This window comes from Perca fluviatilis, chromosome 14 (assembly GCF_010015445.1).
Source record: "Perca fluviatilis chromosome 14, GENO_Pfluv_1.0, whole genome shotgun sequence".
Classification (NCBI taxonomy): domain Eukaryota; kingdom Metazoa; phylum Chordata; class Actinopteri; order Perciformes; family Percidae; genus Perca; species Perca fluviatilis.
The window spans coordinates 21302739-21317389 of NC_053125.1; the positions used below are offsets into that span (position 1 = coordinate 21302739).

The 14651-nt window shown below is 39.7% G+C and overlaps 1 protein-coding gene across 10 annotated transcripts in view; it reads left to right on the forward strand.

Annotated features, from left to right (window-relative positions):
• si:ch211-200p22.4 (phosphatidylinositol-binding clathrin assembly protein) overlaps positions 1 to 14651 on the forward strand; it is a 110205-nt gene that overhangs the window by 88657 nt on the left and 6897 nt on the right. For 8 of the 10 annotated variants that reach the window (XM_039823273.1, XM_039823272.1, XM_039823274.1 and 5 more), the window contains 2 exons: positions 1084 to 1260; positions 2163 to 7563. In XM_039823273.1, the coding sequence (XP_039679207.1) occupies positions 1084 to 1260; positions 2163 to 2177 (192 nt within the window). In that variant the 3' untranslated portion in view covers positions 2178 to 7563. Of the gene's footprint in view, positions 1 to 1083; positions 1261 to 2162; positions 7564 to 14651 lie in introns of those variants that run through there. The other 2 variants (XR_005641733.1, XM_039823275.1) reach the window with 2 other exon arrangements.

Here is a 14651-nt window from a genome sequence, read left to right on the forward strand (position 1 = left end):
AAGACATTAGTTTAGGTTAAAAACTTGCAGACAGAAGACAACAAGACGACATAAAGATGGCAACAAAATAAGCCTTCCCAAGACAGTGCAGAAGCCATGCAGAGCAACAGCAACCAGCAAGACATTAGTACAGTAATATATCAACAGTATCCCCATTCAGTACATGTAAAGCAAGCAAGCAACAAAACACAGCCAAGCATTGCTGATTATAGCCATTTTCTTGACACATGCAAACATGCAGAGCAGCGATACGCAATGAGACAAAAGAAATACAACAATAATGATGGCGATCTGGATAGAACATTCAAAGACAGTACAAGTTAGTACAATGGTAAACTTTTTAAAGTAAAAGTGAATATTTCGTGCATCCCCAGGTCATGCAGAGCTGTTTTGTACAAAACCAAAATATATTCAGTTTACACTTTTACAAAACTGAGAAAAGCAACAGATCTTCACATTTTAGAAAGCTAGAATGAGCAAATAGTTAGCTTTTTTGCTCGATAAATTATTCAAAGAATTATTTGACTATCAAAATAGTTTTACTCAGTAACTTTCGATTTCCTTCAATTAAACAAGTAATGGGTTTAGCTCTAATGCAGATTATACTGAGTTGCCCACTAGGGCTGGGTATTGCCAATGATTTCCTGAATCAATTTGATTCCAATTCAATATCAATTATGTTAGTGAAATTTCAATTACAATAACAATTTTGCTTGGATATAAAAGATTCTCAGAGAACTTATGCTAAACATCCATAATGAAAATATATTAAAAGATCAATTTTGGGATTTTATTAATCAATATCAGATCACTCAAACAAAGATCGATTTTATTTGGAGAAGCGATTATTGTAAGCCCTAGTGCCCACAGGTACCTATTTTCACTTGACTATTTACTTTACTTTGTCTTCTCTCTTTATCAACCTGTTCCTTTCCTACCTTTCTTTCTCCTCCTTTTTCATCCCTGTGTTTCTGGCCATTTTGCTTTCTTTCTCACTTTCTTTTTCTTAATGCTTCTCTTACTCTGTTTTTCATCCTTGTCTCCCATCTTTCTCTATCTCAACCCCCTCCTCTCTCTCTCCAGGTCCCTCCCCAGATGGGTCAGATGGGCGGGGTACCAGTGATGGCTCCTCAGCCAATGATGTACAACCAGCCTGTTCTCAGACCCACTAACCCCTTCGCACCCATGCCTGGAGCCCAGGTCAGCTATCCTGTACTTGTGCATTCATACACACAAAACGACACCTTTGCAACTGAAAAGGTATTTAATAATAAAATGTAATAAAAACCTGTTAATGTAGCATGTTTCTCAGTAATGTCATAAACTTGTTGCGTTTTTATATGAGCCAACTTGTGAAGTCACAATTTTATAATGTTGAAACCAGAGTCACCCCAGGGTTCATTTTCTTGTGAATTGTAACAGTTAAAACTCCTTATAAGGTCACAATGGCTAATTCATGCAATAACATGACTTTACCAGGACCTTATTTTCAATAATCAATGCAATGTGACAAAAAAAAAGTTGACATAAATTAAACAGACATGAGTGGAACAAAACTAATAATGTGACACAATATGGCTGACGTAACAAACCAGTAGTTACATTGAGTTGGATTTGGTTTAGATGTATAGTTGTTTATGTTAATGGCAGAAGTATGGCATTTTGTTTGTATGTATGTAATGTGCATGTGTGAATGTGACGCCTTAAAACAAACAAACCAGTGTCTACTTGTGACCCATCATCACCACTTGCATGTCTGTTGGTTATGACCAGGCCAAAAACAATAGCAGTGCAAAACACATGCACATCTTTCTTGTTCAAGAGTCCAAAAAACTGTAATTGTGATTAATGTTTGTAATAATATTAGTATTTATGTTTCCCATTACAACATTGTTAAACATTCAATTACATTTTTTAGATAGCTATATCGAGAGACTGACATATATGCCTTTTTAAGCAATTTAGCAAATTGCAGTGTACAAAATGATTGTAATGATGTAATAATAAGTTACAAAGATGTATTGTAGCCATTGTAGCTGTTTCACTAATCTATTTTAGTGTATGTAAATTCCGGCTGAGATAGTCTTTGTTATAAGTGCATCAGTAAAATGATCAAAATAAACATTTCTTTATTTGTTTTCGCTCTTTTTCTGTCTGTTCAGATGCAGTTTATGTAATCCAGTCAGAGGGGAAGCAGAGTGCCAAAAGCGACAAACAGCAGAAGAAAACACACGAGGAACGATCAGATGGACGGAGGAATGATTTGATAAGGCTAAAACGACTAAGAGACAGACAGACCACAAGATAACCCACCGACACCAAAAACATGTTGGAAAGAGGAGGAGTAGATGAGCACACAGAGGATGGAGGGATGTGGTGGGGAAGATGACATCCTGGCTGGTTGTTGTCTGAAACAACTTCTCGTGTGTGTGTGTGTGTGTGTGTGTGTGTGTGTGTGTGTGTGTGTGTGTGTGTGTGTGCGTTTGTGTGTGTGTGCGTTTTGTGTGTGCGTGTGCGCGTGGCTTCATTCTGTTCTACTGTCTAATTTGTGGTTTAAATCATATCGATGGAGGGATGCGTCAGTAGAGGGAATAAGGATAAGAGAGAAAGATGTGAAGAAAGATGGAGGAGGAGAGAAGAGGGGATTAAGGAAATCCTACCTCTGGTTTTCAGTCAGACCGGAACCCTTCTGACTGCCGTGAGAGTCTCTGCTATAGAATTAGCTTTATTTCAATACTGGTGCTATTTTGTCCTCTCTTGGTTACTGTACATCTGCAACGGCAACTTGGGAGCACTTAGGAGGGGACAAGTGTTTGTTTTGTGTGTGTGTGTGTGTGTGTGTGTGTGTGTGTGTGTGTGTGTGTGTGTGTGTGTGTGTACTTGTACAGCAGTTGTTTCAGACAATACCTTCACAATGACCCCCTCTCCATCCTCTTTGTTGGCTGTCTGTGTCCAACTGTCCAATCAGCAAGAGATTTAGAGGCAAATCTTCTCAAGTGTTTCCCCGTAATTTTCCACTCTGTTGGGGATATCTTTGTATTTTTCAATCTGTTTTCTTCTGCAGTCTCTCCTGAATGTTATCGGGGCTTGTACAGCAATTTGTTGAACCATTTGTTAATAGTAGTTGAGCATTTTTAAGCTTAAGTCTTAGTTACTCATACTGCATTGTTTTCTTCTCCCAGAGCTACAGATACACACAGAGAGACGGGGATTAGCGGCGGCGGCATGCTAGCAAGGTATATAGTCGTCTTAATTGTCTTTGAACCAAAAATATAAAAGCCTGTTCACACCTAGCTAGCTGGTGTGTTCTGGCAGTTACAGATTTGTTAGCTTGGTTGCTAACGGGACAATAAGTTCACACAGTTTAAAAGATGTATTTTGGTCTACAAACTATTACTCCATCCATCAGAGGAGGTTAAATAAAACTGGATGGTACATCACAGCTAATAAGCGACGACAGCTTCCTCCATTTTGGACTCTCTGTTCCCCAAATGTGTGCGCTGTCGAAACGGCTTAATTTTGATCAGCGTTTTAAAGTGCTGGTGTGACCAGACATATTTTACAAGTTTATCTTGACACATATATGCCTGCCATTACTCTCAGTAGCGGGTCAAATGGAAGAAATTAGTATTTGTGTTGTGCTAAAGCAACTGCAGAGTGTTTATTAGCATCGTTAGCTGCCTGTTAGCACCTGATTGACCTGTGTGTATCTGTTCTTCTTGTCCTCATTAGCTCACCACCAACCAGATTCAGATTTGAAAATGTTTTACAAAATTAAGAGCTTATTCATTAGGTACACCCCTGGCAGAACCACATTGTGTGCCAATTATTGATGACAGCAACACTGAGTGAGTGAATAAATGTTACTGAATTTAGTTGAATTCACTTTAAATTGCACTGAATCAAAGCGAGTGGCTTTAAGTGCGACTCAGTCTGCACTGAGAGCCAAAACAACACTGAACTTTTGGCATCACCGTCGCTCTGTGGCTCCAGGAAATTTTGTAGATAAAAATTGACTCACCTAATAGGTCGTGGCCAATCCAAAGCATCCGTCACCATGAGTTTGACTGTTGGTATATGTGTGCATAATGCATTTTTTGTGTGTGTTCACGTGTGTTTTTACACATTTTATGTGTGTGTTTTCCATTGAGGGCTATTTCTGAGGGTCTAATTGTGTCAAATTTCGAGCCGAATTTGAGCCAGCGAGTTTGACACAGTGTGATTTGTTTTGTTTTTGTAAAATCAAAATTTTGTTGCAAAATGCACATGCAAACATTTTGCACTGAAGTGACTATCCTGCCGTAAGAAGAGCTGTTGCCAGTTCTCCTGATATGAAAGCGTTGAGACAGAGATTTGAAGTTTGTAGACATTGTGTGAGGTTTTACAATAACAAGTTTGTTCTAATCGACCAGCCACTTTGGCAGGTAACTAAAAATAGTTTTTTGCCATTCTAACAATGAACTTGAACATTTTTGTAGTCCCATCCCCATCCCAGTCCAATGTCTACATCTCAGTGATAGTTCACATAAAATCTGTAGAATCTCGCTTCAGTCTCTCAACTCTGTCTAGTTGGTCTAGCTCTAGAATGCTTTTTTCGCCTGCTTCGTCACTGTTTGGTATGTGTAGATATGTATAAAAAAAAAAATAGTAATAATCAGTTTCTGTCTAGATTGTCTGCTCCCACCTATCACTGTTGCTGTTGGATAGATATTGCTCTTAGTCGCTTCTTGTCGCAGTCTTGTGTTAGCTTAGCCTCTCTTCATAGTATCCTTACAGAAGACCGCCTGCAGTAGGTTTCCCACCTTGTCCTCACCGCTGCCAGTGTCTAGTAACTATAGCTCTATTATCTCTCTTGGTGTCTCCGTCTTTTAGCTGTAGACGAAACCTTTCGGAGGCTCTCAGGCTTTGTGGTGCGCTTTTGAGTGCGCTCCTTTCTTCTCGCTGTTAGCATCGCGCCAGTTTCTGGTTAAATAAAGTCCTCGTCTATTTTTTTTTCTTTTTTCTCGACAACATCTACCATCTCTGCCTCTCGTTACGATGTCAGCAGCCTACAAACTGTCTCTGATTTGGACTGTTGAACCCAGACAGCTAATCAGATGCTTGGATATCCAGGTCTTTTGGGAAAAATGGGAGACTTTGTTGGCTATAGGAGAGACATAGAACTCAAGAAGTCAAGTACAGTATGTAGTCCAGCCGGGTTTGGAAATGGGCTTTCGCTAAATGCTAGTGGATTTCAGCAGCAGCTTTAAAGTTTGTCTGCTCAACTAGCCACTTGTAAAGTTTATTTAACAGGAAACGTGTTGCAAGTAGCAAGGGAATCCATGCATTACTGGGAAAGATGAATAAAAGTTCAGTTCCAAGCCATGATAGTAAGGAAGGTTTTTGTGTCCGGCCAAAACTTCTTCAAAAAACTTGTACAATAAGTTGCTCTCTGGTGTTTCTGTTGTCGTAAAACTGAACTGTTATCAACATGAACTCCCTCCGACACCCTCGGTGTCTTAAACAGGGACTTCTTCTCCAACAGGGTACCTTTTTTGCTTTTGGCTTCCAACTTGGACTCTCGTTAAACGTTTTTTTCGTAATGGACGTCTGCGCTTTGGCTCCAACAATAAGTTTGAATCATAGCTCTTTACTTTCTGGGACAGCTGTCTCTTATCTGGTGGTGATGAATTGGTACTTCAGAAAGAGAAGCAGTTACCAGCTGTGGCACTGATCCAGAATCAGGTCATCATCACCCTGGATCTTAAAAACAATGAATCGTATCAGGTCTAAATGCACAGCTAATAATTCCTGATGTTTTGTAATTACCTCTTCAGAATACAAAATGAGTTGGCTTCGGTGTGAAGGACAGTAAAGTCAGTGCCAGGGTGTTTCGTTTGTTATTGCCAATTAACCTGACTTAGGTAAAATCAAACAGAATGAACGCTGTTTGACCCAGTCTGACTACCTTTTTCAGCTTTTTTCTTTCAAGCTAAATCTACATTTTGTGTTCTTCTTGGGCAGTAGCTTTTCTCTCCTTTCCGTTTTCGAAAACTTTAAATTTCTCTGCATGGAATCCTGTCCTGCCTGTTGTGAGGAGATTGTCTTTGTGTGTCTCAAGTGGTTTTCAAAATGGTCAAATTTTTGCGGGATAGAGACTACTGTGGTTTTTGAGTCTCATAAATGTTACTGGCTCGTCTCCTTAGCGTTGATGTAACTGTCAGTAATTATAACAGCTTCATCACGTAGGTAATTTTGTTACGGTATTTATCCTGGGAGGGGTTTGGCCGAGCATGCAGGCTCTTTTTTCGGCAACTCCCTTCCTCAAATTCAGACACTTTCTCACATTTACAGCTGGGAGTTTCCCAGGACAACCACTGTTTCAGACCAGCCAACCTTGTGGCTTAGTTTCTCTCAACTTTATAAGCTGCTACCACCTCTCTGCATTGTTGTAGCATGAATAAGTGGAGAAGGATACACGGATAAACGTTGATGTCATATTGAAATGTCTGTTCTCTGCTAAGGCCAAGTGTATCAAACATTCAGAGAGCAGACTCCTCTCTGGCGAGCCATCGCTCTCTCTCTCTCTTTCTGGGGTCGGTGAGTGCATGGTTGTATCGTTGTCGATGTTTGTTGTCCTTTTTTCCAAAAAAGCATGATCTGACCGTGATGATGAAGATAAATTCTCTCCTCTTGTTGTCCCCGTTTTAAATCGCCTTGTCAGGCAAGGCGAAGTGGTGAGATGGATCACACTTTCTTGACCAATCATTTGCCGTCCATGACAGGGACTGAATCTCAAAGATGTTTGTACTGTCGATAAACGAGCCACTGTAGCAAAAACGGAGCACCAAACTTTTTTTGTGATACCTCTCCCAAAGATGTCACATTTGTTACTTGCAGCAGATATGTCCTTTTGGATTTTCCACTGTTGTGGCGCCATCTGGGGGTCGCTGTGTGCATTGCAGCTGTGGCAGTAGGAGAAGCAGGAGAAAGTTAACAGACCCAAAATGAAACGAACGAAACAAAGGGAGAGGCTGTTTAACAGATAAATTTCCTCATTTTGTCAGTGAGTGTTGAATCAAAGATCTCTTGTGCACGTTCTGTTTTTTCTACATCAGTGTTTTTTGGTAAGAACCCTCGGATTGCTGCCTCACTAATCTGTATATAAAGAAATGCACACATTCACAACACAGAGCTTAAACACATACTCTCATAATCTGCAACTGCATTATTTTCCATTCACTCTTTATTTTTTCTGAACGTGAAAGATATTAGCGTTATTACAGCAGTATATAGGTATGATTACTCCTCAGTGGGGACGGGCTAAACAGACAGACGATGCAGATTTCGAGAGCTGCAGACCTCCCTGTACATCAGGATCAGCCATGAATTCTCCATGATGCCAAATGTTTTTTTGAGCAGAGTACACCTTTTAATCTGTCTCTCTTTTCTCTGTCTCCTCCCCTTATCTCTTTGTACATTTTTTCTATTTATTTAAAGCAGAAATATATGGATTGTATCAAGCATGGAAAGGCAAACAAATGTTACAGTTGACAAAAAAAAAAATCACAGGCTTTTATTTTACAGCAGTATATTTGTTTATTCTAGGGATCGGTTTTCTCTCTTTTTTTTTTGGAAGAAATAAAAAGTCATTTTCCATTCCTAAACGATGTGTCTGTTTTTCTTGACACTTGCTGAAAGAGCTGCAGGCTCGACTCACTACTCAAACCACCAAGGTCGACATACTTTTAAAATGCACTTTAAAGTCTCAGTTGATAAAAATTCAAGGTCCCGAAGTGTCAAACCTCGTAATTATTAATTGCAGCACCAGATAGCCTGAGAATGTTTTATTTTTTTAATTAAGCCTTTTCTAGTAAAATCTAAACCCATGTTTTAACCTTTCCAATATGTATTTTATAAGTTTTTATATTTTACTTCAAAATAAGTTTTGAATTTAACTGTGATTGGCATGTTTTATGACTGCTTCACATTCATTAACACCTCAAATCTGCCTGCAAGAACCGGTCATCATCCGTCGGTCACTATGCCGCTCCAGGCAGGGTTGCTCAAGGGCACTTTGATGATGGTAATTATTTAAGGAAGAGAATTATGTTTCTAATGCACTTTTAACATATGTGGTTTTTCACCAAATGGTCTTAAATCTGTGAATTTAGTCACAAATGGAATTAAATTAAACTTTATTATCCAAAGGAGGGAATAATTGTAGGAAGTGCAAAAAATACAGAAATTAGGCTGACAATTAATTTAAGGAACAATACTACTGACATTTACTCCCATAAAAAATACCATAGTTATCGATTTTAAGAAATCATTTTCAGTGAAGTTTGCTGTTCAAGATAGTTGTTTGTTGGTGGCAGGTACAGTGCCTTGCGAAAGTATTCGGCCCCCTTGAACGTTTCGACCTTTTGCCACATTTCAGGCCTCAAACATAAAGATATAAAACTGTAATTTTTTGTGAAGAATCAACAACAAGTGGGTCCCAATTATGAAGTGGAACGAAATTCATTGGTTATTTCAAACTTTTTTAACAAATAAAAAACTGAAAAAGTGGGCGTGCAAAATTATTCAGCCCCTTTACTTTCAGTGCAGCAAACTCTCTCCAGAAGTTCAGTGAGGATCTCTGAATGATCCAATGTTGACCTAAATGACTAATGATGATAAATAGAATCCAGCTGTGTGTAATCAAGTCTCCGTATAAATGCACCTGCTCTGTGATAGTCTCAGAGGTCCGTGTAAAGCGCAGAGAGCATCATGAAGAACAAGGAACACACCAGGCAGGTCCGAGATACTGTTGTGGAGAAGTTTAAAGCCGGATTTGGATACAAAAAGATTTCCCAAGCTTTAAACATCCCAAGGAGCACTGTGCAAGCGATAATATTGAAATGGAAGGAGTGTCATACCACTGCAAATCTACGAAGACCCGCCTCCCTCTAAACTTTCAGCTCATACAATGAGAAGACTGATCAGAGATGCAGCCAAGAGGCCCATGATCACTCTGGATGAACTGCAGAGATCTACAGCTGAGGTGGGAGACTCTGTCCATAGGACAACAATCAGTCGTATACTGCACAAATCTGGCCTTTATGGAAGAGTGGCAAGAAGAAAGCCATTTCTTAAAGATATCCATAAAAGTGTTGTTTAAAGTTTGCCAAAAGCCACCTGGGAGACACACCAAACATGTGGAAGAAGGTGCTGTGGTCAGATGAAACCAAAATCAAACTTTTTGGCAACAATGCAAAACGTTATGTTGGCGTTAAAAAGCAACACAGCTCATCACCTGGAACACACCATCCCCACTGTCAAACATGGTGGTGGCAGCATCATGGTTTGGGCCTGCTTTTCTTCAGCAGGGACAGGGAAGATGGTTAAAATTGATGGGAAGATGGATGGAGCCAAATACAGGACCATTCTGGAAGAAAACCTGATGGAGTCTGCAAAGACCTGAGACTGGGACGGAGATTTGTCTTCCAACAAGACAATGATCCAAAACATAAAGCAAAATCTACAATGGAATGGTTCACAAATAAACATATCCAGGTGTTAGAATGGCCAAGTCAAAGCCCAGACCTGAATCCAATCGAGAATCTGTGGAAAGAACTGAAAACTGCTGTTCACAAACGCTCTCCATCCAACCTCACTGAGCTCGAGCGGTTTTTGCAAGAAGGAATGGGCAAAAATGTCAGTCTCGATGTGCAAAACCGATAGAGACATTCTACACACTTTACAGCTGTAATCGCAGCAAAAGGTGGCGCTACAAAGTATTAACTTAAGGGGGCTGAATAATTTTGCACGCCCAATATTTCAGTTTTTTATTTGTTTAAAAGGTTTGAAATATCCAATAAATTTCGTTCCACTTCATGATTGTGTCCCACTTGTTGTTGATTCTTCACAAAAAATTACAGTTTTATATCTTTATGTTTGAGGCCTGAAATGTGGCAAAAGGTCGAAAAGTTCAAGGGGGCCGAATACTTTCGCAAGGCACTGTATCACAAATATTGATCGCTGGTTAATAACACTGGTGCTTTATTACCATTAGCTGTTAAAGTGACATACCTGTAAATTCTTGTTTTGCCAAACTTGCTCTCACTTATTCCTCTTTAGAGCATTTCTTGTACTAGACAGGAGTAATATTTATAGCTCTTAAATCATCTAACAGTTTGTTTATCAGTAATGAAGGCTAACCTGTAGCAGAAAGGTGTTTTATAAACTGAGTTTTTGTAGGTTTGTTACAGAATATCCATCATCCTGGGCACAGAGAAAAAAATTGCCATGCAGCGAAATTATTCACTGAAGACAAAACACTGCCGTTTGTCAGGCTCAGTATGTTTTGAGTGATATATTTCCTAAGAAGAACCATTTAATCAACAACGCTGAAATATGACCAAATAAATTACCCCTGGTGTCTGTGAAAGCCTCTTGATGTGATTGTGGAACAAATGTACACAAACTGTTCAGAGCTCAGTGGGAGTCAGGAGGTGGGAACCGGCCTTTTTAATCCCTCACCGTGGGAGCACTGGAGTCAAAATCAGACCGGGCTGGGGAAAGTGTGTTAGGCCAACATGTTACAACATGCAGGGATATGCAGGTGTATCTGTATACAGGACAGGTGTATACAAACACAGGAAAACAGTAACTACACACTGGTTATGGGTGGTAATTGTATGTTTTTGTTATGTTTTCCCACCGCTATAGAGAGTATGGGACACCCTAACCATAGCCTACTTAAGTTCCCATATAAAAATGCAAGTATACGCTTGTTGGCATGGCCAAATGTAAATGGACACAGGGAAATCTTGACTTTGTGGTAAGAGTTTAAAGAAGGCCCATTTCCTGTTATGACAACAATGCATTTCGGCCCCAAAGCCAGGTCCATAAGGAAATGTTTTTTCCTAGTTAAACTTTTTTCCCAGACTTGTATGGTCTGCAGAAATCTGGTTCAACGGAAGTACGTTGCCAGGGTAAACCCATATACTGTAAACATTATGAACGTAGAATGAGTGACGTCACCCATTGGTTTGTGGACTGCGGGGACTGCCGTTTTAAAGGTAGCAGTTTGGCATTTGGCCGTCGCCATCTTGGTATTTTGGAGCCAAAAGTGACCATATTCGGACAGGAGGACAGAGCTAGGGAGGATGACGTGACTAAGCCAGTGTTGTGTATGGTTTCAGTTTTTTACAGTCTATGTTTCAATGGCACTGTGCTAAGCTAAACGCTAAAGAGGAAAACTCATCGATTTTCAATTAGCAGACGCATGTTATCCAGCAGAGTTTTGCCAAAAGGAAACCGGGACCTCCGGGCACGGGACCAATATTTATAAAATGAACATCATGATGTAGCCTATTGAAGAAGACTTTAAACTAGCGATTGAGACCATAGACTCATGAAAATGTTTACAGAGGTAATAAATCAGTGAGAGGTATGGTAATAATTCTCCCTATAGACTTCTATAGAAACTGACCTTTTTTTTGGACCAGTAGAGTCGCCCCCTGCTGGAAATGAGATAGAAGGCACTTCCACATTGGCTTCTCTTGTAAATCCTGGAAGCCTAACAAAAAAAACAACCTTCGAACTAGCAAACTAAGGTTACACGTTGAAAATGGCAAGTTTTGACCAACATTTGGATTGTGCAGTAAGGCAGGCCTGCTTGGTTCTTTCGGTGAATGATTGTAAAGAGTTACAAAGAACAAGTTTACAGAATTACTATTCAACTATTACTTACTGGGACGTTTCAGGACCGATTGGCGGGGATTGCTAACGACGAAGTACACACTATGATATCTGGTAAGAACAAATTACGTTTTACTATGTATCTAGCTAATTTAAATAGCTCACATTATGTTGGGTTGTGTGAACAGTTAACTTCATTTCATATTTTATGTGGCGTTTTCATTTGAGGGATGCAAACATTCCAATAAAACAATTTTCTTCCGGAGACTATTTTGCAGAGCCACCGTCGCTGCGTCCGGAGCTTCGCACCGCTGAGACAATTGTAGTTGGTTTAAAGAAATGCAAAAAAAAAAACAGAGTGTTTTCCTATGGAGTTATATTCCTATCTTTAATCAAGAGCGCATTCTTTCAATTTGAGAGCATTTCTCACTGATATTACGTTCAGATTTTGTAATAATTTCCCTCAAAACCTTGCTCTCACACTCAAATAGTCACTGCTCGCCGCTGGATTTGCTCTGCTTGTGCTCAAAGTTTGTGCGTACGCGCTTGGATTTGCTCTGCTTGCACTCAAACTTTCTGCTTGGACTCAGATATGTTGTTGTGCGCAGATTTCCTGCTCTCAGCTTTGAACCTTCTCCTCGCACTCAGGCTGATTCTGCTCACTTGCAAAGTTTCTGCTTCGGATTTCTCCTGCGCCGCTTGGATTTTTTGTGTTATAACCCTATCAAAAGTCAACAACCAATAGAATGCCAGCTGTAGTGTTGACCAATGAAACCCCAACCCCCGTTGAGGGTGCGCTTCCACTTTACTTTAGAACGCCTGTTTAGGGCGTCTGTTCGGTAACGGCACTAAACTGTCACCAAGTTTATATACCCCCGCCCCGTTTATAGCTTTATTATAAGTATATGTCAACAATGTGCACAGAATGGTCGATTGCGCACTTTCACCTGCACCCGTCAGGAAACGGGAAAGCTTTGCTAAGTGGGACGTATGAAGTTATGTCCCCACAACTACGAGGGGTGAGTAAAGCACTTAAGCACCTAGCTAGCTAGCTAGCATATGGCGCTAGCATATAGCCTAGCCTGATGTCCAGAAACAAATATATGTTCTTTATTGTATAGCTAGCTAGATTGAACGACATATTACGGACAGTGTGTGTATATGTGATGACCCTACTTTGTATTTTGTCCTCGTTTGGTTAACCATGTTCCTGGGATTTGGCTAATTTCATGTTAGAGCCAGTAGTAAAACCTAAACTGAAATATAACTGAAAGAACACAAGAAACTGGATTGTTTGTGTCAGTTTTTGCATCACTGTTGTGTGTTGTTCATCAGAATTTAGTCTTCATTCCTTCATATAACATTAGTTTGAAAATAGATTCATAGCAATCTGTATAAAACGTAATGTTAAGTTCAATTTTATCACTATAATAAAAACGGATCTAGAAATGATATGGTTTCTTATTTGCTCCTTAAATAGCAGTTATTTGTTTAATTAATACAAAGCAAACTGAACTGAAAAAACAAGTATTTTGTTTTACTTTTTTTTCATCCAGGTGGGGCTGAGGGGTTTGACCCCTGTTGATCTGTGTGTGTCATATCACCAACCCATGATAGCTAAAATTCACCCTGCTACTCCAGATCTACCTGCTGTATGGCTGGCTACAGACTACAACCATCTGCTCCAGATCTACCTACTGTACGGCTGGCTACAGACTACAACCATCTGCTCCTGATCTACCTGCTGTATGGCTGGCTACAGACTACAACCATCTGCTCCTGATCTACCTGCTGTATGGCTGGCTACAGACTACAACCATCTGCTCCTGATCTACCTGCTGTATGGCTGGCTACAGACTACAACCATCTGCTCCTGATCTACCTGCTGTATGGCTGGCTACAGACTACAACCATCTGCTCCAGATCTACCTGCTGTACGGCTGGCTACAGACTACAACCATCTGCTCCTGATCTACCTGCTGTACGGCTGGCTACAGACTACAACCATCTGCTCCTGATCTACCTGCTGTATGGCTGGCTACAGACTACAACCATCTGCTCCAGATCTACCTACTGTATGACTGGCTACAGACTACAACCATCTGCAAGTTTTGTTTGTAGTGAACATCATCAACAGCTGCACTTAAAGTATCTTGGGTTCATATGGGACTTGGTTGTTCTCCATACTGCATCAAACACTGTATTCTTTTTTTGTGTTATATTAATCACAGTATATATTATTCTGGTGTACACTGTTGACTTGACTCCATGCTATTGACTATACTTTAGCTTGCCACCTCATAACTTTACCTTAATTGCTCTTGTATAGTTAATTTATCTTCTACTAGTTGTACATACCTCCTATTTAATTGAATTATTCTTAATTTGTGTTGCCATACCTGAATCATCCCTCTTGTGAACACTAGCCTTATCTTATCTTTATTCATAACCCTGCTCACAAACTCACCTGAACCTGGGTCATCTGTTTGCCAATATCAATGTTCCTGCTACAGTAAATCCTATAGGCACATTGTACTGCTTCACCGTAGTATGAACCATACACTTTTAAGGTTTCGTGTCAAATATTATGCAACTTGTTATGAATTACTCATTGTTTTGACAAGGAAATTAAAGCTATTTACCAAGTGTCAGCTCTGGTAAATTTAATTGTACTGTTGTTTTTTTTATAAATGTTATGGAACATGAAAAAACAATTTGCCTTGATCAGGGTTTTAATTTGTTGCAAATGTGAACATGGTTTTAATAATCTGTATCTTATTGCTCTGAAAAACTACAATGATTTAAGAAATAGCAGTGATACTTATCAACATTTATTGAATTGATTGAATATATGGGCAGACATTACAGGCACCTATTCATGTCAACAGAGAAAACAATAATTTGTTCTCTTTTATCACTTTGATTATACGCTGATGGTGCAGAAAAGGGTGAAGTCCTTGTAGATCTCTGGCACTTTGAGGACA